The sequence below is a fragment of the Eretmochelys imbricata genome, chromosome 21 (genome assembly GCF_965152235.1).
Source record: "Eretmochelys imbricata isolate rEreImb1 chromosome 21, rEreImb1.hap1, whole genome shotgun sequence".
NCBI classification, from domain to species: domain Eukaryota; kingdom Metazoa; phylum Chordata; order Testudines; family Cheloniidae; genus Eretmochelys; species Eretmochelys imbricata.
The window spans coordinates 9,857,549-9,884,164 of record NC_135592.1 but is presented as its reverse complement, the minus strand read 5'-3'; the positions used below and the strand labels follow the sequence as shown (position 1 = coordinate 9,884,164).

The window sequence follows — 26,616 nt, the reverse complement described above, 5'->3', positions numbered from 1 at the left end:
CAAAGTCATGTAACGCGCTGGCTTAGTGTAAGTGCAATATTGCTCTCTAGTGAATACTCATAGAGAGGATAATAGACTTACTATTGGTACCAGTAGCTATGAAAATGTCTTTAAGTTCATTGGGTAAAGGCCTGTGTTTCGGGAGCCAAAGTTCAAGGGGTCTGACCCTCACTCCCCAAATGTGTGAATTATCTGACAACATTAGATAGATAGATCCCAAGAGAGGTGTGATCGTTCCATTACAGCCTCCCCACTCCGCTATGCTGTTCAGTGTTGAGAGGTGTTTTTGTGAGGGAAGGGACCATGCAATGATCCAGACACCCTACTTCGTGATTTGTGAATTGAAAAAGCAAGGTCATACCCCTGGAAAACAGCCTCAGAGACTGCATTTTTGATCTGGATCAGAAGGGGCTGGAGGAGGAAGAGATCACAGGCCTCAATCTTCCTTGTTGCTCCTGAAATAGCAGCCCAGAAACTTCAGACAGAAGAAGAAAAATCATTTTCCATCCTTGGCTCCCGTCCTGAGTTGCTGGTGAGCATGTATTGATTTACCTGGGAGCGACAAATGAACAGGCACAGGGCACAGTTCTCTGTGCCTCTGGAGGGAAGCCAGGTTTCAGGTCTCATTTCACAGGTCTGTTTGCTTATGGCATATCCCACGCCAAGGAGCCCTTGTGATGCTGTATCACTAGAATGGGACTCCAGGGTGGCTCTATCCTGCCCTCATGATGGCTCCTGGGTTTAAGACTGGCCCCAAATACCACCCTAGGGGAGATGGCGAGAGAATCTCTGAGTCCAGATCAAAGGGCTGTGTTGCCACCTCCTACATGGACCTGGAGTTATATTGATGGTATCCTACATTCCCCCACAACGTGGTGGTTATAAGAGGGTTACTGAGAGAAAGACTCTGTTAGCCCGCACCGGCTTCTATCCAAGGATTTCAGAGCACTTTCATTACCTCGTTAATGAGGTTGCAAAGGAGCCTGATGAGGTAGGCACCGAGACAGTACGGCTATTAAGAGACGGATCCAAATCAAAGCCCTGGATCCAAACTGCTCCTCAACCTCAGGGGATTTGCCATCAAGAGCTGAGCATTAGACCTGGCCGAGAACATTTCTGCAAAATGGTTTTGTGTCAAAAAATGCCAATTTACCGAGACCAAAACTATTCGCCAAACTGTCAGTACTTCCCAAGCAGTCAAAAAAAAATCCAATTTTCCAGTGGAAAACAGGTTTATGTTTTGAAATTAAACCTAATTAGACTAAAAAAACTTTTAAAAAGAAAAAAAAAAGAGGTCAAAATAGGAACAAACATTTTGATTGACCCAGAACAAACAAACAAACAAACAAACAAGTTTTTCGGTTTGTGACTATTTGAGATTTCAACTTTCCATCCCGATTTGAGATGGGCAAAACTCTTGAAAATATTCCCAGGCCAGGAAAACTATTTCCCACCCAGCTCTCCTGAACATGGCAGCTCATGCCCATCTTAGTATTATCCCCATTTTGCAGACAGGGACACCAAAGCAGAGAGATACAGTGACTTGCGCACTATCATGCAGAAACCAGAAAGCCTGTAGCAAAGGCAGGATTTGAAGTCTAGTGTTTGACTCCCAGCCCTGTGATCTAACCATTGTTCCACCCACCAACCCACTGGGAGCGAAGAGTTAATGGTGGCAGGCTGGGGGAAGCTCTTAGCCAGCATTATGTTAGTTTCACCACTGCCCTCCACTGCACTCCTTAGAGCAAACCCAGGGCAGCTCACACGTGCTCTCAAGTAGATCATGGCAGGGGTTAAACTGAACTGAATTTAAACACCTGGAGAAACCCCCTGCGGAGCAGGAACCAGAATCTTCCAGTCCAAAGGTTGAGCACAGGAGCGAATACATTGCTGAAATTTTTCAGGCCTTGCCAATCCAGGGAGGTGCTGAGCCCCTGCAGGATGCTGAGTGTGCATAGCACCTGACAGGCAGCACCCAGCACCGGGCAGAATCATGCCCCACATGTCCTTGTTCCATATACTCACACGCAGCAATTACGCTGTCTGTTACACCCCACACAAAAGTCCATTAAAAAAAAAAACACACACACAGACACACTGTCATCTGCCCAACACCGTGGAGGAGTTAAACGCCTGGTTTGCTTTCTCCCAACATGCCTCAACGTGGGGCTGTGCCTCTGACAGGAGCCTCGGGGGGGAGGGGAGGGGGGAACCACAAAAAAGCAAGCAAACAGGACTCAGAAGGATGTGTTGCCCTGGCCAGCCCAGACACTACACAGCTGAACTCTGCCTTTCTAGCCTCGGGGCAGCTGGAGGGAGAGACTCCCACGATATTTTTCAAACCATCGGCCGGATTCTCACTTGCATGACAGCCCCTTTAGGCCACTCTGGCAGCAGCAAGGAGTCTTAAAGGGGGCAGAAGCACCTCCCCGAGAATCCCCATGTGGTGTAAGGGCTCTATGCCAGCACTGCACCCCAACACAGGGCTTGGATCAGTGCATGGCCGGAGTGCACTGCTTTATGGCTACTCGCCGCTTCCTGGGGCCCATATGGGAAGCAGGGCATCATTTAGAGCAGCGGTTCTCAGCCTTTCCAGGCTACTGTACCCTTGCAGGAGTCTGATTTGTCTTGCGTACCCCCAACTTTCACCTCACTTCAAAACTATTTGCTTACAAAATCAGACATGAGAATACAGAAGTGTCACACCCACTAATACTGAAACATGGCTGACTTTCTCATGTGTACCATATAATTATACAATAAATCGATTGGAATATAAATATTGTACTTACATTTCAGCGTATAGTATATAGAGCCGTATAAACAAGTCGTTGTATGAAATTTTAGTTTGTACTAACTTTGTAAGTGCTTTTTATGTAGCCTGTTGTAAAACTAGGCAAATGCCTGGGATGAGTTGATGTACCCCCTGGAAGGCCTCTGTGTACCCCCACGTGTACATGCACCACTGGTTCAGAATCACCGAGTTAGAGCAGCCCCGAGGTTATTCTAACTTACACCAGGTAGGGCCCTGCACAGCCACAGAAGGCAGAGAAAGCAAAGAGGGCTTAAAGTCACCTTAAGCCCCCCTCTGTCCCTTGCCCAAGAGTGACAATGGAGTAACACACAATCAGGATCATTGTTTGGTTTTTTCCTCCTCCTCCTTCACAGTGAAATGTATTTACAACAGATCAAAAGGGACTGCTACTTTCCTAGCCATTATAACAAGGGGCTGAACACTACAGTCTGATTCGCTGTGGAGTAGAAAAGGGCTGGGCCAGAACTGAACCTTCAAAGTCTGGAGGAGTTTGGATCCAGGGTTTTGATCCACGCCCATCTCTAACGGAGTGAGATTCTCCTGGCTGTTAGGACGAGGAACCATGACTCCTTAACTGCTTGCACAGGTTTCACCATGATCATCTTCGGCTGCTCCCATCCAAGTCAAAGACAAGAGTACCACTGGCATCAGGAGAGCAGGATGGTGCCCTGGGGCTGCAAAAAGCTTGCAGGCTTTTGCTCTGAGTGTCAAATGCATGCCACCTCAGGATGGCAAAGCAGAACCACACACTTGCAAGGTCTGTTCCACCTTGAAAGCTCACCAAAGTCACAGGACACAAGATTTTTTTGGGGGGGGGGAGGAGGAGGAGGAGGAGCTTTTGTCCCCATTACACATCTTTCCATGCCCAAAGCATAACTGCTCACTTTTACTCTGGGTCCAAGCAAGGGAAACTAAGTAAGGACCAGAGTAAAACCTGCATGTGAGAACACAGAGAAAGAGAGAGAAAGTGAATGTGTGTGTCCCGGATCACACTCAATCAACCCAAACACACAAAATGGCAGCTGCCCTGCAGCAGAAAGCAATGCCGATCGCTTTCTATTTCAACTGGATACAAGTAGAAACTCCTACAGCAACATGTAATGATAGCTGTGGAACTCACTGCTATAAGATACTATTAAAGCAAACAGCTAAGATTTGAAAGAAGATTAGGCACACAGCAGTGTGTGAGAAACAGCCCTGGAAGTTACCGTAGCAAGGATAAAAGAGACGCAAATAACAACGACAATCATCATCAAGAATATAACCTGCAGCTGGGGAAATTTTTTCTCCCGCTGGGACACTGTGGTATTGCTCCATATCTGCATTGCTTGCAGTGTACACCATGCTGTGGAAAGAGTGCCTGGTGTATTCTGCATCTGGACTACACCATCTAATCAAATTAAAACAGAAGCTCCTTGGAGTAGGGACTGCTGCTTCCTTTATATTTTGCACAGCACCAAGCGCCCTAGGTGCATGCCATAAACACTAATAATGCCCAAGGAGGTGTATTATGGGGGAGGCATGTTTATACCTTCCTCACATGCATTTGGTTCGGTTTTTGAGCCATCCCAATACTGCCCTCTGGTAGCCTCAGGGGTTAGCAGGGGGTGACAGGGGGTGCACAATTTCCCCAGACATGGGCAAAATGAGAAATGTTTGCATTAATTATCATTAGTAGGTAGTGGTGTTGTAGCCATGTCGGTCCCAGCAAATTAGAGAGACAAGGTGGGTGAGGTAATAGCTTTTATTGGACCAACTTCTGATGGTGAAAGAGACGAACTTTTGAGCTACAGAGCTCTTCTTCAGGTCTGGGAAAGGTTCGGAGAGTGTCACAGCTAAATACAAGATCAAACAGATAGTTAAGTGTAAAAGTAGTTAGCACATATTCTATTCTAAAGTCCCTTCAAGGTGAAGTGGCCGGTTAACACCCCTGCAGTCATAGGACAAAAAGAGGGGGTTAGTGGGTTGTTGTAATAAGCCCTAAATCCTGTGTCTTCATTCAGACCTTGATTTTCAGTGTCTAGCAAAGTTACGAATTTAAGCTCCCAGGCTCGTCTTTTGAAAGTGTCGTGCAGGTTTCCTTTGAGGATGACTGAGAGGTCAGACATAGAGTGATCACTTTGTGAAAAGTCTTCACCCACAGGTAATACGGTGTTTTCGTCTTTCCTGTAGGAGTTCATTCAAGAGCGTATTGGTGGTTTGGTTTCACCCACATAGTGGTGGGCATTGATCATTGTATCAGTGGAGTTATGTTTGCAGGTTTTGCACCTGTTGCTCTGGTAGGGTCTGGTGCCACTTTGAGTTGGTGTGTCCTGGTCTGTGGGGAGCTTGCTTCAGATAATGAGCTTAGAGAGGTTGGGGGGAGGGTTTCTTTTTTGAAGGCCAGAAGAGGGGGTTCAGGAAAGATTTTTTTCAGGATGGGGTCCCCATCAAGTTTGAGCTGTAGTCATTTGATAATAATCCATATGGGTTCCAGTGTACGGTGGTAAGTGACAATGAGGGGTGTGCAGTCAGAGGGGGGTTTATTTCTGTATTGAAGCAGGTTCTCTCAGGGTATTTGGGTGGCCCATTCCATGATGTGATCTACTTTTCTGGCAGTGTCCTTGTTTGGCGAAGGCGGTTTTAAGTGCGTTAAGATGCATACCCCAGACTTTCTCTTTGGAGCATGTTCTGTGGTCTCTGAGTGCCTGGCTGTAGATAATGGCTTTCTTGGTGTGCTTGGGGCAGTTACTGGATCTGGGAAGGTAGGTGTGCTGATCCAGGGTCTCTTGCATATTGTTGTCTGGAGGGTTCCATTGCTGACAATGATCATGGTGTCGAGGAAGTTGATGCTAGCGTGGGAGTGTTCCAGAGAGAGTTTAATAAATGGATGGTGGTTGTTGAAGTTGTGGTGGAAATCTAGGAGGGCGTTTAAGTCGTCTGTCCAGAAGATGAAAATATCACTGGTGTCTCTCAGGTATGTCATTGGTTTGGTGGTGCATTTGTCAAGAAATTCTTCTTCAAGGTGGCCCATGAAGATGTTGGCATACTGGGGAGCCGTCCTAGTACGTTGTTCCTGTGGTTTGGACAACGTGTTTGCTGTTAAAGGTAAAACTGTTATGGGTGAGGGTGAAATGGATGAGTGTGGTGATGTGTTTGGGGTGGATATCTGAGGGTTGTCCATTGTCTTGTAAATATTTGGGGCAGGGAGCTATGCTGTCATTGTGAGGGACGTTGGTGGATAGGGAAGTGACATCCGTGGGAGGTTGTTAATGTTGTGGAGTTTGTGGAAGAAGTCTGTTGTGCTGTGGAGGAAGCTGGCCCTTTGTGCACTGAGTGGTTTGAGGATGGTTTCTAGGAGTCCCGATATTTCTTCAGTAAGTGCTGTGGCCAGCTATGATGGATCTGCCTGGGTTCCCCTGTATCTTGGGAAGCACATAGAAGGTCCCGTGGGTGGTTTAATGGGGAATGAGTTGGTAGGTCTTGGAGTTGTTTGGAGAAGGATTTGATGATATCCTTAAATTCCTGGGTAGATTGTGGTGTGGGGTTGTCTTTGAATTCTTTACAGTAAGTGGTGTCAGAGAGTTGTCAGTAGGCCTCGTTTATGTAGTTATTACAGTGGAGGCCTATGATGGTGCCCCCTTTGTCTGCTGGGCTGATCGTTATCTGGTGGTTAGATTTCAGGGCCTGTATAGCTGGCCTCTCGGCAGTGGAGAGACTATGCCGGATGCGATGTTTATTAAGGACTTCACTTTTTTTTTCCTAAGCAGTCAATCAGTGTAATGAACAAGACTGTGGTTTCATCCGCTCTGTGGCGTCAAGTCAGACAATTCTTTTTTCTCGTGATTACCAGCGGGGATGTGGCAATTGTGAGTGGCGTCGGCACTGTTGTGAAAGAATTCTTTGAGGCGGAGTTGGCGGAAGGATTCTTCCAGTTCTCCACCTGTTAGCAAGGTCTCAGGTTCTGTGGTGCGGCAGAAGTTCAGCCCCTGAGAGAGTACAGCTACCTTCAGCTCCAGTTAGGGGCAGTCTGGATAAACTGGTGATGTTTGAGTGTCGTGCCGTTAATTATTATTTAACATTTATACTGCGGTCGCACCTGGAGTTCTCCATCGAGGCCCCGCTGCACTAGGCACTGTACATACAGGTCGTAACGGGACCACATCTTCCAAGCCCAACGCGAGCATCTGCAAGACCTCCTGGCTGTCCTCCTTCAAACCCCTCTTCTCTGCTGTAGAGCCTCCAATCAGCTTGGCAATGGGGGTGCTGTGACCTCTGCCTTTGCTGCTCCTTGTGCTTCCTCCGTCGGTCCGTCTGCATCTACTTGTCATCTCTTGCTTGGTTCTTAGATTGGAAGCTTTTTGGGGGCAGGGCCTCACATTTTTGTTCCGTGTCTGTACAGCACCGAGCACAAAGGGGTCCTGGGCCATGACTGGGGCCCCTAGGAACTACCCTACAAGACAAGTAATAGTGTCTGCTTCTGCGTGAGAGGGAAGGCAGCCCCGGAAAGCCGAATTCCTTCAAGAGCAATATGGCTGAGCTTGTGGTGCCTTGAAGGCCAGGTCCGAGGAGAGAGTCGCAGATCCCAGGGGCTGAGAATCCCTGCTCACTCGCCTTGTCACCTCTCCTTACACCAGAGAGAGCAGCGGAGCCGTGACCCAAAGGAGTGAAGAGGAAGAGAGAGTCCATTGCTCTCCTCAGCACACAGGCTCAGGGGCTGGAAGAACTGGGTAAGAGACCTGACTCTTGACCCAAGTCCCAAGCCTGAGAGGAGCTGGCAGCTGAGGGTGCTCAGTGGGCCTCACCAGATTGGACACGGAAGGGCTAGAAATGGAAGGTGTGCAGGAAAGAGAGAGGAAAGTTCTGGCTTCACTAGCCCATTTCCACAAGCCAGGAGCCGCCCTGCCCCTCACTAGATTCATCGCCTTTTCCATTTGGATCAGGACTCCAGAAAGCCAGCTCAACAAGGGAACTCTGCAGCAGCTGTGTCTCGCTGAGAATGGGAAATAACGACGGAGGCTCGCACCAGGATGGGGTGGGGCAGCTGGAGCATGACAGCCGAGGATGGATGGGGATTTAATGCATCTCCCTAAATCCTGCCTGCCTCATCAAAGAGCAGCTTAATCTCTGCCTGGGAGGTGCAGCGAAGCAAAGCAAGCAGTAGGCCTCTGGCACAGTTAGTTCCTAGAGCCAAAAACCCTGCCACAGCCCAGATGCTTGTTGCCGTCTCTGCATCCCTCCCAGTCACACATCCCTTCCCACTCCCAAGGTTTTTGCTCCACCAGCAGCCAGGATACACTAACTCAGGCACAGCAAGGAACATGCCTCAGAATATCAGGTCGACCTTCAGAGGAAGGATAGACTGTGGTGAAGGCACTGGAGTGGTACTCAAGAGACTGGATTCAATTGCTCGCTCTGCCTCAGACTCTGCGGGCCTCACTTCCCCACAGGGCTAATAATCATTCCGTCATCTGTCCGGTCTATTCAGATTGCAAGCTTTCAAGCTCTTTAGGCGGAGACTGTCTCTCACCTTGCACAATGGAGCCCTGACCTCGGGGTTGGTGCTATTGTAGTAGAAACAAAAACCATCATCTCTCGCCTTTAAGCGACCAGATCTGGGGAGGGGTACGAATTCTCCTTCTTGTTCACAGCGAAGCCCAGGCACTGTGAGAGTCAGTTTCTCCAAGTCATAAAGCCAGTGGCCACTGGAGGAATCAAGAACAATATTCTGGCCTCCCATGGTTAAGAAAGATGAATTCAAACTGGAAGAGGTGCAGAGAAGGGCCACCAGGATGATCTGAGGAATGGAAAACCTACCTTCTGAGATGAGATGCAAAGAGCTTGGCTTGTTTAGAAGTCTGAGGGGAGATATGATTGCTTTCTATAAATACATCAGAGGGATAAATACCAGGGAGGGAGAGGAGTTATTTAAGTTAAGCTCCAATGTGGACACAAGAACAAATGGATACAAACTGGCCATCAACAAGTTCAGGCTTGAAATTAGCGGAAGGTTTCTAACAATCAGAGCAGTGACATTCTGGAACAACCTTCCAAGGGGAGCAGCGGGGCAAAAAGCCTAACTGGCTTTAAGACTGAGCTTGATACTTTTATGGAGGGGATGGCACGATGACGCTGCCTATGATGGCATGTAGCCGACCTGTGACTGCTAGCAGCAAATATCTCCAATGGCCGGTGATGGGACACCAGATGGGGAGGGCTCTGAGTTACTACAGAGAATTCTTTTTCTCATGTATCTGCCTGGTAGGTCTTGCCCACAGGCTCAGGCTCCAACTGATCACCATATTTGGAGTCAGGAAGGAATTTTCTCCCGGGTCAGACTGGCAGAGACCCTGGGGGGGTTTTGCCTTCCTCTACAGCATGCGGCACGGGTCACTTGCAGGTTTAAACTACTATAAATGGCAGATTCTCTGTTATTTGAAGTCTTTCGTTTAAATCATGATTTGAGAACTTCAGTAACTCAGCCAGAGGTATATTACAGGAGTGGGCAGGCGAGGTTCTGAGGTCTGTGATGTGTGGGAGGTCAGACTAGACAATCACGATGGTCCCTTCTGGCCTTAAAGTCTGAGAGTCTAAGAAGCCAGAAAGGCTACAATGGTGCAGGGTGATTATTTCCCAGCTTGACAGCCCTGGAGACTGACAACTCTGTCAATCCAGAGCATGTGTGGCAGCAGGGCAAGCTTCCCCCACAATGGTGCACAAATGGCATTCCACTCTAACGCAGAGAGGGGCTAAGGATCTACAGGCCATTCAGTCCTTAGCCTCTCTGCTCAGGCTGCCAAGACTGGCACCAGTTAACATGGAGGAGATGGGGCAGGTTTGAGATACTGACGCCCATACGACTGCTATAATAGAAGAGTGCAAGCTGGGGCCCACATTCTGAAGCAGAAGGTAGCGTGCCCCAGGAGTAGGCTTCATAAGGAACACAACAGTAGCTGCTCCCCAGGCACCACGTGGCCTCTTACCCCGGAACTTCTTGGGTGGATTATCCAGATCGCCAGCTGCCGGCTCCACCACACACCGATCATCCACCAGCCTGGAAAACAAGCAAGCAAACAACATTTCAGAGACAACGACATTACAGCCCATACTTCAGCGCGCTCAGCGGCCTCGCCACAAACCACAGAGCTGCCAAAGAAGCTGTGCTATTGTCACATGTTTCAGGTCTAAACGTCGCTAACGTTACACAATGCTGGACCCACAAGACGACTTCCTGTGTTGTCGACCTAGATATCTGGACTCCATAAATACCTATCACCATAGCAGTTAGGTCCTCAATCAACTTCTACTGGTCAGGATCCTCCACCCTGTATAACCTCCTGGGGTTTTCACCATCCAGCGTTATGGGCTACACGCTTGCCCATCTCTCAGTCCTCTAGGATGAACCACTGCAGATATGCATTGCTGGCAAAGCTTCTGATGTTCTCTATTGAGAATGCCCCCACTAGAACGCCTCTGCACCTTATTTACCAATCCAGGCGGCAAAATCTCACATATAAATCCTGAAGGTGCTACTGAAGGGGAATCCTGTACTTAGCTTGGAGATACTCTGTTGCCAAGTATGGCACCGAAATAGGTGGCTGAGTAAACAGCCATCCTGCCTCCTGGAACACCTAGGATTCCCGGCAGTATTTTGGAGCTTCTGCTTCTAACCTCAGCATAACTCAGTGGACAAAAAAAAAAAAAAAAAAATGAACCAACTGTACAAGAGGGATAGCATGAGACACAAAGATGAGCTCCAGACTGGAGCTTTTCCAAAAGTTTGGGACTGTTTGGATCCAGGGCTTTGCCCTGGGTCTCTCTATAAAACACATCCAGTTAAGTGAACTGTTTTGAAGGGAGTTTTGAGCTCAGTTCTCATCTTCTCCAAACCAGTTCAACCATCCCCTTGTTTTAGCCTGCACTGCTCTGGCCCTTTGTATGTAATTATTCCGCCCTGATATGAGAATTCAGGATCACATAACTTGGTAGGCAAGCGTCCTGTCTTATTAAATGTGCAACTCCATGCTCCTTGAGCCTTGCAACTCTAAGTGTTACAGCCCCCTTTTCTTCATGCTTTCGGTGGGTCCTCCAAGAGCCACCGCTCATCTTATTTCTAAGCGAATGATCTGATATTATTACTGGGAAAAAGCATGCAATGGGGCTGGAACAATTTTTATAGTGAGGGTCCTGAGAGCCATTGAACCAAACTGTAAACCCTGTACATAATGGAAACCACTTCAAGCCAGGGGGTGCGGCAGCCGCCCCAGTTCCAGGACCTGTGCTGTTGTGGATGAATAGTTGATACTAAGAACTAGGGAATCACACACTTCGGTGCTTCTGTCAGCTAAGCCCACTGAACTCAACAGGGCCTCTCATCCTTCCATTTTCTTCATCAGGTCGCTGTGTGTCATGCCCCCCCTTCCATCCCTCTCTATTTCAGGGACCCCAATACCACCTCTCTCATGCCCAGGTCTCTGCATGTCCCCTATTCTCCCCTCACACTGGGGGCTCTGGGTGTGTCCCCTCAGTTTTAGGGGCATATGTAAAAACATAAATAGTTAAACTTGTATAATTTCTAAAATGTTGAAATAAGTCTTTTCTTTCTGGCTGGGAGATCAGTCATTCAGGATGTCAATATTTAAAACTCCATTTAGATAATGGGCAGAGATGAAATGAGGGTATTATGCAGGAAGCTATTAATGGATAACATCAGCTGATGCTTTGATCTATAGACAATTACAGACCTCATTAAAGATGATAGGTCTGCTAACCAAATGCCCGGGGCTCCATGTTCCCCCTATTTCCTTCTTTTGGGCTTTTCTGATTTTCAAGAAAATCCACAGGGTTCTGCCCTTTGATGCCTAGAACTTTCCCTGACATTTTGGCATTGATTGGATATGGTGCTCAGAAGTTATTTTGCTCCAGACAGACAGAGAAATGCCATCATGTTGAGTGTAGGACTTCACTTCACCAAACAGACCAAAGCCAGACCTCCCTCCCCATGATACCTGATCCAAAACATGCCCAGATTTTGTTCTGCCAAACAAAATAACTTGACAGACAAGGGCTTGCAAAAGCAAAGCCGCACCCTGTTTTGCCCACCTCTCATCTGAGTGTTACTCAACTGCTGCTCCACATGCCTCATCCTATCCACACATACCACCTTGTAGGCGTCAGGATCTCCCCCAGGCCCTGCAAGGACCAGGCATAACTGGGGAACAAGCTCCTCCAGTGAGGCAAGCCATACCTGCTATTCTACTTCATCTTTCCATCCCGGCCATTTAGAAGAGATATGCTGAGGGAAACTGCATGCTCTGGTAAGCACTTGTCTGCCAAAGGGGAACATAAGAATGGCCATACTGGGTCAGACGAATGGTCCATCTAGCCCAGTATCCTGTCTTGTGACAGTGGCCAATGTCAGGTGCTATACAGATAATGAACAGAACAGGGCAATCATTGAGTGATCCACCCCGTTGTCCACACCTAGCTTCTGGCAAAGAGAGGCTAGAGATGCTCAGAGTATGGGGTTGCATCTCTGCCCATCCTCCTTAATTGTCATAGATGGACCTATCCTCCATGAACATATCTAGTTCTATTTTTAGCCCTGTTATAGTTTTGGCCTTCACAACATCCCCTGGCAAGGAGTTCCACAAGTTGACTGTGCATTGTGTGAAGAAGCACTTCCTAGCATTTGTTTTAAACCTGTCTATTAATTTCATTGGGTGACCCCTTGTTCTTGTGTTGTGTGTGGGAGTAAATAACGCTTCTTTATTCACTTTCTCCACCCCATTAATGATTGTGTGGACCTCTCTCATACCCCCCCTTAGTTGTCTCTTCCAAGCTGAAAAGTCCCAGTCTTTTTAAATCTCTTCTCATATGGAAGCCGTCCCGTACAGCTAATCATTTTTGTTGCCCTTCTCTGTACACCTTTTTCAATTCTAATATATCTTTTTTTGCGATGGGGCAACCAGATCTGCATGCAGGGTTCAGGGTGTGAGTATACCATGGATCTATAAAGAGGCATTATGATATTCTCTGTCTTATCTATCCCTTTCCCAACAGTTCTTGACACTGTTAGCTTTTTTGATTGCCGCTGCAAACGGAGCAGATGTTTGCAGAGATATCAGAGGCCCCCGCCTGCCGCAGGCTGCTAAAGACAATGGGGCTGAATTCAGCCCGCGGACAAATCGTGGAGTGGCTGGAGGAAGGCAGATGGGATGCAGACTCCAAGGGATCCGAGATCAACCAATGGGCCATCATCAGCCCTCATGCACAGAGCGGGAACGGAGGCAGAGAGAGACTAAACAATTTACCCAGCATTACCCAGGCATTTGCGGCAGAGCTGGGAACCGAACAGGATCTCGTGAGTCCTGGGCCAATGCCTTAACCACACCACCACCCTTCCTCGCGGGATCGTGCCACCTGGTTGCACCAAAGTAATCTCACAAATGGTTTTGCCACGAGCCTGCAGCAGGACATGACACCTCAGAGGATTGACAATGGCATCCAGGGACTCAAAGGTCTCTGGTTCCAATCAGACACTAACTGGCTTGCCCAGGCCGAGGACTGCACTGAGCCACACAGACTACGCTCCTCTCTCCTCCCCTTGAGGCTGCTGCTCCAGCTCAGCATGGAGACACCTCAGGGGGGCTGCAGAATGAAGCTTCGGCTGCCATTGCCCGAGCTGAACTTGGTCTGGGCATAAAGAGACTCCGTTCCCACCCCTGCTAAATTCTGTCCTCAGTACACGACCATGGGCCAGCCCCCTCTCTGCAGTAACCCCACTGCAATCAAGGGGATTATGCCACGGAGCAGTGCAGCCCAATTTAATGTTGGCAGGTAGAATACAAGGAGGGAAAGCTTCCCAGAGCTCTGCCTTTCGGGGCAACCCAGGTTAGCACCACCCACCAACTCCGCAAGCGCAGCTCAAGCCTTACAGCTCGCTTCCCCGAGCTCAGACACCCCCAGCCCACCTCTGAAATAGCCATGAGCTGGAAAACCACTGGCAGCATTCATATCCGAGCTCCTGGGTACAAACTGAACGCACCGAGCAGGGCTTGGGCCTGCGCTTATGCACAGACATTCCCCGGTGTCTCCAAGCAAGCTGGATATTCGGTTTGCAGAGAACTTCCCTCTTCCCCCGCACTTGAACTGCTCTCCACCAACAGCGCTCTGGCTGTGGGGAAAATGCCTTTCGATTGCTCCATCCCGAGGAATTTGGACTCTGCTCTAACTTATGGGGAGCCAGGAGACCCCCAACGAGAGGAAAATGCCACGGCGTCCTTGAAATAGGCGGCATGGGCAAGCGGAGACCAGAGAGGTGATTAAAAAGAGAGAAAGCCAGGAAGCCGATCTCAGTCACATTGGTATCAATCCAGAAGCCACTCTGGATTGACACCCGTGTGTCTCAGCAGTCAGAATCTTACCCAAGTCTTTACCAACACCTCCTTCAAGTGACCTCTCCCTCCCCCTTCCCTATTTGCTGGAAGTCTGGGTCAGGGAAATGGCTACTTCCTGTTTAATTCTCTCGGATGTCTTTTAAAGCTATTGCAACAGAAGCTCTCAGGTGCATCAGAGATCAGTACAGCACCTGGCACAACGGGGGCCTAAATTAATAGTAATAAAGTTCCGTCTGCCACCCTGATTCTGCCTGGCCCTCTCCCCATTCTCACCCAGCTACTCAGCAGCAGGTTTGAGGAGAACGACCCTCCAGCAGTTGAGTTTATTGGGAATTGGTCACACGTAGCTCTGTCCAGTAACCTCTGCCAGGACGTGGGTTACAGGCAGATCCTATGAACTGGGAGCCTGACACGAAGTCCATGGAATCCACGAAGAAGACTCCCAGGGACTACACTAGGCTTTGGAGGAGAGGACGTGGGATCGGGTGGGCATTGTACTGAACCAATGCAACGTCTGTAAACCAATGCTGCACCGCAAGGAGGACGATTGTGCTGCTGGAGTTGTAAATGACGTCAGAAGTGCATTCAGCCGTGGTCAACTCCCGGGCTTGTGAGCCCCAGAGGTTTTCTTCAAGCACCAGCTCCTGGAGTCATGGGATAATACAAGACTCTCAGCTTTCACTTAAAAAGAAAGGCAAGTTCCTAGCCCTCTGGTTGCAGAGAAAAGCTTAAAGGCTCAAAAAACCAGAAAGTAAATAGCCCTTCCCCTCCACCCAATGTATATGATTTTCAAATCTCATGATCTTAAGTCCATTTCACGACAGGGGGTGGGGAGGGAAGCTGACTCATGATGTTTGAGCACATGGAGTTGCCAATAGCGTGGATGGGAAGGAGACTGGACAACAGGGACACTTTCCCCAAGGCCAGCATACTGTCTGCACCGCGCTGCTAGAAGCAAGCATGTGCTGCTGGAGTCTGACCTGGCATCAGAAGAGCGTGGCAATGCTGGAATCTCAAAGGGGTGGGGGTAGGCACAGGCCAGAAAGGGAGGGGAAAGAAGGGAACAGAGAGGAAGGGGGAGCCAGATACAGAGAAATGGGGCAGAGAGGGAAGCTTCATTTTGCACAGCACGCACAGAAGCGGCGGAAGTGCAATGCCTCAGACAGGCCCGACTTCAGGGCTTGGGGGTTTTATTACCCAAGGGGGCGGTTTTCTCAAACAAACTTTGACTGTAGTCAAATGGCAGCAGTTAGACTGCAAGCAAATTAGGGGGGTTTCCCCCCTTATCTGTAGCCCAGGCTTCCTATGTGTACACACTTCCTCTAAAGCAGTCTCCCCTCCTGCCTTGCCGTTCCCCAGCTGTGGCACTAGGAGGAAAGGGCAAGTAGCAAGAGATACACAAGAAGGGAGAGTGCCCATACTCCACCCGCCCAGCTGGCCACATGCACACTGGGAATGCAGGTATGCAGCACACGCTCAGAGCCTGGTTGGGGGGGTCCAGGCAGAACTAGCATGGACTTCAGTGTGGGCTCGGCCTGAGTAAATCCCAAGGGAGGGACATCGGACTTGATCTCTGGAACAGGAAAAGTCTCCACTGCACCTGCAGCCATGAGCAGCTAGCTCAGCAAGAAGTGGAACGAGGAGACGTCCTTAAACGACAGCAGCCAGAATTATATATACACTCAGTAGGGACCCTTGCGGGGCCTGCAGAAATTGTCCTTGCTCTTTGTATGCCTAACTTCATCAAAAAGCTCTAAGCAGACGCACTTGTCTCTCTCCCTCCCCGCACTGTCATTCTGGATTGCGCTCTGATAAACTGGGAGCTTACTGGCTATGCTACTGACTCATTGCCTGTCCTTGGGCAAGTCCCTTCGGCCAAAGTTTTCAAATTTAGAGCTAGGATTTTGGACGGAGCTGACAGGGTTCAGTCAGTCCAGCATCTATCCCCCATGGACTGTCAATGAGCTTTGGATGTCTGACACTCTTAGGCTACTCAATCCTAGACTAAACCCAGATTTCAAAGGTATTTAGGTGTTTAAAGATGCAGCTGCTAAAGCACCTGAGCAAAGTGGGCCCCTAATTCCCATTGATTTCCAGGAGATTTATGTGCCTTTTTCTAAAGGATCTGCTCTAGGAATTGTTTGGAGGAAGTTCTCTGCCCCACGCTCTGCAGGAGGTTGGACCAGATGATCATAGTGGTCCCTTCTGGCCACAGACTCTGACACTAAACGTCTTCGGTGCTTTTCAAATCCCCGTAGGTGCCTAAATAGAAGTGGCCTGATCGACAGCAGTTCTAAGCACCCCTGGCTCCCACCGACTCCGGCCAAGTTCAAAAATTTGGGCCTTAACTGCTCTTCACCGGCATTTACCCATCCATAAGACAGGGTTAACAACATAGACCTAGCTCACTCCAAGTCTAAATCCATTAATGATCACAAAGTGGTTTCAGCGCCTTAGATCCTGGGATTACAAACTCTGTAGGAATCCAGAGTCTTATTTTTATTAAGCTGGTACCCTGAAATAACGTTCTCCCATAAAATATCTGAAAACAAAGGCTCCTCAGGCTGTTGACATGAGTCATCTGTAATAGCGCAGAGGCACAAATATGACTCAACTCATGCCTGGTATTAGATGCTACTTGTTGGTGTGCGAAAGCTCACACAGGTGGAGCTATCCCTCCTATTAGAAGAGTACGGAGATGTGGGGGCCAATTTACATTCTGGATTTGGATAGCTGCTGGCAGGGCACTGGGGTGCTAAGATAGTTGCTAGAGTTGGTCGGTAAATGAGAATCAGGCCTTCAGCGTTTAAGCATCTGAAGAAAGTACACTGTGAAACAAACAAATCAAGCCACCTTTGAGAAAATGTCACCCTTTGGGAGGTTAACCAATGTAGGGCCTGATGCTGCATGGTGTGGTTTATTGCCCTCCATCCAGCAAAGCACATAAGCATCTGATTAACTTTAAGTACTCCTGTGGATATTAATGGGACTACTTGCACACTTCAAGTTAAGTGTGTGCTTAAGTGCCTTACTGGATCGGGGCCAGCATGCTTGTCCCATTGCAGGATCAGGATCAGGCTTTTAATGGATAGTTCAATGGAAGCAGCAAATGTCAGCACTTGAAACACATTTGATAGGCCTCTAACTTTCTCCCGGGGGAAGTCAGCCAGCTGTGGACTATATGCAATCACCATATAGGACAACGCTAGCTCTCAGGAAAAAGCTCAATACCTTTAAGAACCATTTGGCCAGCAAAACTAGATTCCTCGGGAAGATGAAGAGTCAACAGTTGTAGCTTTCAACAGAGGTGCATTGGGCTGGGGGGGGGGGTTAGAGAAAAAGGGGCCAAATTCTGCTCTTAGTTCCCTGCAGTGGCATCAGTGCATTTGAAAGCAGATCTGAGCCCTGTGAATTCAAGCTTGCTGCCATGCAGCTGAGATGGACTATCCAAGTTTGCAAGCCAAGTTACAGTAGGGTGGTAGCACTCCTCTAGTTAAGGTGGAGACTAATTCACTGTTTAACGGCCAGTTTTCTTAAGTGCCCAAAATAATTGTACGAGTAAGCTGCAGCTTACTCACAGATACCCTGCATGAGTCTCTCTCCCCATAGCGAGGCCTGCACATGCATTGGCCTGGATCCTGGCAGCTGCATTAGGATGGTGAACCTGTCACATCCCATGAGCCATAAATTATTATTACTGAAGCACTTCCAGCGGCCCAGCTGCAGGGAGGTACTGAGTTTGTGGCTGTATTTCTTATTGCCTGGAGCTGTGGCTTAAGCAGAGTCCGCTCAACTCCTCTGGAGCCCTTTCAAAAACCAACCACCATGCAGCGAATGCAGTGCTGACGTCAGGGACTTGCTGGACAACGCTGAAGATGAAGGTCCTCTCGTCACAGAGTGGGGACAGCACAGACGCTTTTCGGCCCACCTTTGGGAACCCCATTCTGACCTTCGCCCCTCTGCAGAGGCTGCTAGTAACGGCACTGCATTAATGCTGGTTCTGTCACACAGACACCGGTACTCTAAGCTCTGGACCAAAACCAGCAATGCTGCTCCCACGGGTCAGCTGAAGTTAACTATTGGGCCTTCCCAGCCTCGGCCGGATTCAAGCCAGCCAGCTGAAAGCGAGAGTCTCTGTATCCCTTTACCAACCCTCAAACCAGCCAGTCCCCTATCGGCCCACTGAGAACTATACCACTGTGTCTACAACCCCTTCCGAGAAGGGCATGCAGAATCACAACCGTGGCAGCTACAAAAGTGGGGCTGTTTGTTGCTCTGAGGCTGGCTCAGTCAATGCCAGGAGGAAAACACTTCCTCTGTGTCTCTCTCTCCTTTTAATTGCCTGGAGGCACGTGCTCTTTGACCCCGTAGGTATAGTTACCCTTTACCCAGCTCCATTTCCCTGAACCACCCCACCTCTTCAATCCACCTGCAATCACAATAACAGTTATCAAAGGCGTGATTTCAAATTAAACAGACACTTATTCAAGTATGTTTACACACAGCCCTTCCCCCTTGCGAGGCCCGGAATATGCAAGATGCGTGCCCAGTGACTCATGCCCACTCGCTGCTTGTCCATGAGCGCCATTCTTCACGTGGCTTAGCTGACGAGTCCCAGGCATTGTATCCCCTGGAGACCCCTGAAAGGGCTTGCTAATGGGTGTGGCCTGAATCAGCTCTCTAACAATCCTTCTTGTGAGAGACTGAGCCCCAAAGGCACTTCTGCGCGGCCCTGGTTCAGTTTATTCTGCTTTGGCCATTAGAACTCAGGGTTGGAAGGGAGATGGCAAACAGCAAAGAGGCAGAAAGCGATTAGAGCCTGGGCTCTAATCCCTGTTTGGCCTTGGCCTTGCAGTGTGATCACATTAAAAAAAAACAAAACCAAACTTCTGTGCCTCAGTTTCCCCATCTATAAATGAGGATAACAATTGTTGGTCTTTGAAGTTTGAAATCCTTAGATGGAAAAGCCTATATCAGTACCTAGTCTTACTTACTACTAGCAAGAACGCCAGGGGATTTGTCACATCTTGGGGACACCTCTCCAGATTCCTCACCAGGATTTTGAAACCACCAAAGAAGAGACTATCCTCCACAGACTCCTCCCCAGGTTTTACAGCAAGCCCAGTGCCAGGCTTTATGCCTCTAGTCACTGCTGGGCAAGGTACCCGGGCAGGGAGGATCCGTAAAGCTCAGAATTCTGTACCTCGTGATCAAGGCTCCATGCTTGGTTTCAAGCAGCTAAACAATAGGCACAAACCAGGATTGTGGGGAGGATGAGAGCGCGCGAATGAGTCACAGGCCAGACGTTGCACTGGTGGAAGGGTGCTCAGATGCTACAGCACTGATGGCAGTAGAAGCGCCTTCATAGAACTGACAAGAACTGGCCCTAGCATCAGACCTGCCCATGTGGACTTTGGATGATTGGAGGGCATGACTTAAGTGTTGCCTTAAGGCAGCACTCCAGGAAACAGGTCAGCTTTCACACCATCCCACTGTCATCTTTTAAGTGCTTTGTGTCTCTTTCCTGGAAGCATTTGCCATCCCCAAGGAGAAATAGGGCACCTGGGGACAGAGGTGGTATTGGCCTCTGATAAGTTCCAGCAGTTAAACGCTCCCCAGATCACTCTGCACGGGATGCTTTTAATGGTATTATTACTTAGCACTTAATATGTCAGGGACTGGGAGGGGTCCTCAGTGGTTAGGACTCCTGGGTTCCATTTCCAGCTCTGGAAGGAAGATGTGCTCAAAGCAGAAAACTGAGAGGCAGGATTCCTGGGTTCCTTTCTCTCTCCTCAGCCACCGACTCGCTGTGTAACCGTGCGTCATCTGTACAGTGGCCATAACAAAGATCGCTCCCTCACCATAACATGGGGGTTGGGAGGCTTCCTTCGTTAGCGTCTGTAAAGACCTTTGAGATTTTCACTTGCAAGGTGCCGTCTGAGAGAAGCGTTAGTACTACAGAGAGAGATTTGCCCAGGCAGAAAGGGGACTTAGATGCTGAAAGTCAATAGGAGTTGGATGCTTAGCTACCCATTACGCCTTTATAAATCTCATCCTGAAGCGATCTGTAGATGTGGGGCAAGGAGTGAACGGGTATAAGCCATTAGAAACATTCCCTAAGTGGCAAACACACTAGAAGGATTAAAGCACCAATGAATTGACTCAAGCTTTTCTCTCCCGAGCCCTTTGCTTAGCAAAGTGTGTGACACGTAACTCCATGACCTTTGCAGCTGCTTTTGTCCTGGGCTGTTTGAAACCGCCGTTTCTCTAGACATCTTTTATGGGCAGCAGCCAAACGACTTTCAGCAAAGTCATGCAGCAGCCATTCCCCTCGGTTCACAAGTAGCTTCTAATCAGGCCTGGAGGGGAAGACTGAGATCAGGGTTCGGGTTTCTCCATCAAAGCAGCTCCTGGGGGGCGTACAGCCAGATAAAAACTACCGCAAAGTCTGGCACCGTTAATACTTCTCCCCCCGCATTTTCCTCCACTGAGTTAATGGGAAACCTCTAACACACTAACACTCTGGTTAAACACTATGCATCCGATGAAGTGAGCTGTAGCTCACGAAAGCTTATGCTCAAATAAATTGGTTAGTCTCTAAGGTGCCACAAGTCCTCCTTTTCTTTTTGAGAATACAGACTAACCCAGCTGCTACTCTGAAACCTGTCACTATGGTTAAAGGGTGTCATTGCAATGTTGTTTAGCCCTAGGATAATTTTCCCCACACATTTGGTCACTGCCACTATCTTTAGAGATCATCCTTTCATTTCTCCAGGGAGTCTTTAATTACCTCCTCTCTTTGTTCTAACTTGGTCATTTCTTCTAATTTAAGCATTCCGGCTAGTTTTATGCCCCAGTCCAGCAAAGCCCTGAAGCACATGCGTTGGTTTGAGAATGTGAGCAGTCCCATTCCCTGCAGTTGGGCTTTTCTCAACTGAGCCCATGATACCACAGGTGATTCAGGGGAACAGCCTGTCTAGTGGTTAAAGCAGGAGACTGAAGCCCTGACTGCCCTCAGCTCCCATCAAAGTCAGTGGGAGTTGAGGAGGCTCAGCATAGTGCAAAACTCAACCCTGGGCGTTAGGGTCCCGAGTTCTATTCATGGTTCTGTCACGGAGTGCCCTTAGGCAAGTTTCTTCCCTGCTCTATACCTCAGTTTCCCTATCTGTAAGATGGGGGTGAATGACACCCACCCCCCCAGACAAGTGGGGATTGCGAGGCTTAATTAACATTAACGAAGGCCTGGATTCTGATAGCTTTTCCACAGGGGGGCCCACTGATCTCAGTGAGGTTGTTTGAAGAGTAAAGTACCATACAGCATGGATAAAGCTATCGGAATCGGGGCAAAGTGCTTGGAGATCTTCCTGTGAAAGCTAGAGAAGTGCTGGTGTTTACTTTTAACAAGGGTCTCCATTCATGGACACCACGGACCCGAAGAATATAAGCTCACACAAGCCTCCATGCAGCCACAACAAAAATTTAGTCGGGTTCCCTTGCAAGGTAGTGATATAATTTGCATTCGTGTGTGTTTATGTAGGACATAAGCCTAGAGATTAGTTGGCCAATAGGTTCCTTGGCTGCTGCATGCCATAACAGATAGCTCAATGGTCTATATTGGTGGCAACAGCTTGATCATTAACTGTTCAAGATGCCGCTTGGCCATATTCTGGTCAAATTAGAATATAAGAGCCGCCATACTGGGTCAGACCAAGGGCCCAGTATCCTGTCTGCTGACAGTGGCCAATGCCAGGTGTCCCAGAGGGAATGAACAGCACAGGGAATCATTAAGTGATCCATCCCCTGTCGCCCATTCCCAGCTTCTGGCAGAGGCTGGGGACACCATCCCTGCCAATAGCCATTGATGGACCTATCCTCCCTGAATTTATCTAGTTCTTTTTGGAACCCTGTTGTTGTCTTTGTCTTCACAACATCCTCTGGCAAGGAGTTCCACAGGTTCACTGTGCATTGTGTGGGGAAAAAAAATACTACTTTTTGTTTTAAACTTGCTGCCTATTATCTTCATTTGGTGACCCCCGGTTCTTGTGTTATGAGAAGGGGTAAACACCACTTATTTACTTTCTCTACACCAGTCATGATTTTTTTAGACCTCTATCACATTCCTCCTTAGCCATCTCTTTTCCAAGCTGAAGAGTCCCAGTCGTATTACTCTCTGCTCATATGGCAGCCGTTCCATACCCCTAATCATTTTTGTTGCCCATTCTGAACCTTTTCCCAATTCCAATATATCTTTTTCGAGATGGGGCGACCAGATCTGCATGCAGTATTTAAGATGTGGGCGTAGCATGGATTTATATAGAGGCAATATGATATTTTCTCTTATTATCTCTCCCTTTCTTAATGATTCCCAACATTGTTTGCTCTTTTGACAGCAGCTGCACATGGAGTGGATGTTTTCAAAGAACTCTCCACAAGGACTCCAAGATCTTTCTTGAGTGCTAACAGCTAATTTAGACCCCCATCATTTTATATGTACAGTTGGGATTATATTCTCCCCTTAGAAACGCACATACAACTCCCATTGCCTCCACTAACAAATCATGCTGGTGTCCAAGGGCAGAAGTTGGCCCGGTGCCTTCCATCCCACCCGAGGCTCTGAGCTGTAGCAGGGGGATGCTTCCGCTCCATGTACTAACAAGAGAACAAGTCCCACAGTTTAAGACTACCCCTAGAGAGATGATTCACCATAGATAGCAACAATCACAGAACTTCAGACAGGGCAATTCCCACTTCATAGACCCTTTTTAAAAAAATATTTGTATTACCATAGCATCTAGCAATCCCAGTCATTGTGCTAGGCACTGTACAAACCACAGAACAAGACAAGACAACTGCCCCTGCCCAAAGAGCTTGCAATCTAAATAATTAAATCGTCAAGTTCATCCCACTGCACGCCTTTGAGGATTGTTCCTTATACACTATTCTCGGGAGTTCTTTCAGTCTCCTTTTAAATGACTCAAGCAACTACTTCCCTCAGGAGATAACCCTGGTTCGTGTTCTGCTCCCTGTTACAGCCACTAAAGAAATTTTCTGGAGGAGGAGATCCAAGTTCCAGTTTACCTGGTGCATGTAGCCATCCAACACCAAAGAGATCCTCAGAAAGGCAGAACCTTCTGTGTTTTTTTTTTATTAAACAAAAAAAGGCCTCTCAATGTCCCCTGTGAGTGCTAATTTTATTTTTCCTACATATGCCACTGGGCTGAGTTCCGATCTCGCTCACACAGGTGCCAATCTGCCAGAACCCCAGCGATGTCTATGGAGGGGCACTGTTGCAAGCCCCATGCCAGCGAGAGGAGCAACTGGGCCCATTACACGGGCAAACCGTTTCAGATACGATCCTACCCTACATCATGCTTCCACGCATCATGTTCACTTGGTGCCTAGAACGGGCTTCTGTCATTCAAGACACTCCAGCTAACCAAAAGGATCACACTTCAGATTCTCTTTGTCAGCAATTCACCTTCCAGAACTGCAGCTTACTTTCCTCTCTGCTCTCTGGTTGCTGCTAGGGAGGATGTCAACACAGACGGATGGGGAGCTTCCGGTACTCTGCTCAGCTGAGTATGAAGCACTAGGGCCGGGACTAGCTAAGCTATTTGACTAGCAAATGAACTAAACAAGATGTACAATGTGAAGAGGGCTCAGGAGACGCACTCTCAGCGGGTAACTCCACTTCTTTATCACAGCAATGATTTAAAGTGTGATTGTGCTCTTCCTAGCATCCAGTACAAGGATTTCATGCCCTGGTCAGAGTGGGGGTGTAACTGGGATGAATGCAATAACGATGAGTAAAGAATAAGATATAAGTCCAAATACAATGTCCCAATAGTGAGATCTGTTAGTGTGTGGAATCATCTCCCAAGGGAAGGAGCGGGAACCCCATTGCTTGAGTCACTGCCAACAAGATTGAACAAACCAACCATGGGGAAGAGAGACCTGAAGAACTGACCATAGGGAACAATGCTGCATCGGCCTGGGAGGGCCCGGAAGGTCCAACAGGCCCGTGTCAGATGTGATATCACCAGTCTGGCATAGGGACTACCCAGTGCAGAACTGAAGAGGTTAAAGAGAATCTGCGTCAGTGACAGGGACACCTCTAGCATGGAGCCAGGTGGCCAGCGTAGAGATCTCACCAAAATGATTGTGGGAACATTCTCACTAGTTCAGGGCCATGCACAGTACTTGCATGTCTGCATATGTACGTGTAAATTTGTGTGCAAGTGGGTCTGTTTGTGAGTGTGAAAATTAATGTGGGGTCAGGAAGGAATTTTCCCCAGGTCAGATTGGCAGCATCCTTGGGGGGTGGTTTCAACTTCCTTTGCAGCATGTGGATGCAGGTCACTTGCCAGGACCCTGCCATTGAAGAGTCTTGGTGCATTTCGGTCCCTCATACTCTCTGCCTGTAGCATAGTAATCGCTTACAGCCCACGGGAGACTAATATGTGAGTCTCATTTCAGTTGTTGGGTTTAGGGTGCGGGGGGTGTTGGTGGCTTGTGACATACAGGAGAGCAAACTGGATGATCTGCTGGTCTCCTCTGGCTTTAAACTCTGTGAGCACATTGTACAGTTGTGTTCACATACGGGTTTATAAACTTGGGTGCATGGCTGTAGGTGTGTTTTGTGCAGACATGCGCATGTGTCCATATCTGCCATCGCAGTGTGTATTTACACCCATGGCTGTCCGTAGGCAAACGTGGGGAGCGGAGCGTGCGCGCGTCAAGATTCATGAGAGAATATCTTATGGGATCGAATTCTGCTGGCGAGAGAGACTAGCTTCTCTGTGTGGCTCGAAAGCTTGTCTCTTATTGGACCCACTTCTGTTGATGAAAGATTCCCTCACCCAGGTTCTCTCTAATATCCTGGAACGGACACTGCTACAGCTACACTGCATATCTGTGTGGGTCAGCAGGGACTCCGTCAGAGAGAACCATAGGGTGTGTCCATGTCCAGCAGCCTGAATAAAGAACCCTCTTTGCATGCAACACGGCCCAGTCCTGCCTCCTCGCTATACCACAGGGGAATCCTCAGAGTCTCCCCAGGGTACAAAAGACTCCTGTGGGGTAGTTGGAGAGGTAAAGAAACCAGGGTAAACAGAGGGGAACCTTTAGCACCCAGGACACACAGCTGTGCGCTATCCAGCCAGTCCCCAATTCATATGGTGGATTTGCCGGCACTGCTTCGCTCGAGTGGCTTGCCTGGGGGAAAGTTCGGCAAGAAGATGCCCAGGGCAGGGGGTATGTCCCCGGCACCCGAGCTGCCTTAACGTCACCCAAAAAAACCCAGAGAGAATAGCCTGGCAGAGCCCCCAGGGTAAAGGATATAGTCCTCTCCTGCCTCCCCCAGTGCACATGGTTCAGACTTCATGCAGGGGAATCATACAAGTTCAATATGGGAGCGACATACCAGAGCATCAACACAGATCCTTGCAGGTACAGAACCCAGCCTCCCCTGCACCGACCGGAGAGAGGACCAAAGCTTAGTTTGTAAGGAAAGAGGTGCCAGGGCGCAAGCAATTTAACTTTCTTAACTGATGCAGCGAGTGGCCCAGAGGTGCCAGAGCTATGAACTGCTCCGCCCTGGCACAATTTAAGCCCTGGGACCATCAGCTACCGAACAAACCCAATTCTTAAATATTACTCTTGTTCCGCTGCCACGGAACCTTGCCGGGCATGTCCCCAGGCATCTCACCCCCGCTCCCTAGGGAATCCCAATTCCCCCTCCAGCAACAGGTGGAGGGGAAGCGCAGCCAGCCCAGGCGAGGGGACGGGGCTGCAGGCAGGCAGCAATGGTCAGAGTGGAGCAGAGGCAAGGGCCATCCAGTCCAGGATCTGGTCTCCAGCAGCTGCTTCAGAGGAAGGCTCAAGGAACCTCACGGCAGAACCTGCCTCCGCACGGGTCTCACCCTGACCTCTCCAGCGCCTTTGACCCGAGGCAGGCAGTCAGCCCTTTCGGCCTCTACCTAGCCACAGTGTCACTTCCCTTTTTGTCACATAAATGAAGATAATCCGACTCACTTCGCAGGGGACCCCCCTTCCCCCTCCGGCTCAGCCTCCCCCCCCCAGGCGCTAGTCTACTCACCCCAGCGTGCTGATGAACCCATTGACCGACCCTTCGGCGTACAGGGAGACGATGTCCCCGATGTGCAAGAAGCTGGACATCTCATTCATGATTCCCGCGACCGGCCCCCCTCTTCCTGGAGTCGCGGTCCTCCGCTCACTTCCACCGCCACGTGGGGGCACCGCAGCCGGCGGTCCAAGGGAGCCTGCCCCACCCCCGGAGCGGAGCCAGGGGGGAAGAAGGTGGGTGGATGCGAGGGGGGGGTTTACATGTGCTCCCCAGCGCAGGAGCGCGCAAACAGGCAGCGCTGGTGCTGGGCTTGCGGGGGGGGGGGGGGGGCTCAATTA

General features: G+C 49.1%; 1 protein-coding gene across 1 annotated transcript in view; it reads right to left on the bottom strand.

Annotated features, from left to right (window-relative positions):
* ITPR3 (inositol 1,4,5-trisphosphate receptor type 3) overlaps nt 1-26,379 on the bottom strand; it is an 83,474-nt gene extending 57,095 nt beyond the window's left edge. The window contains exons 1-2 of the mRNA XM_077839557.1: nt 26,291-26,379; nt 9,778-9,848 (exon numbers count right to left, since the gene is read on the bottom strand). Coding sequence (XP_077695683.1) covers nt 9,778-9,848; nt 26,291-26,379 — 160 coding nt within the window. The remainder of the gene's footprint in view (nt 1-9,777; nt 9,849-26,290) is intronic.
* Between the last annotated feature and the right edge of the window lie 237 nt (nt 26,380-26,616).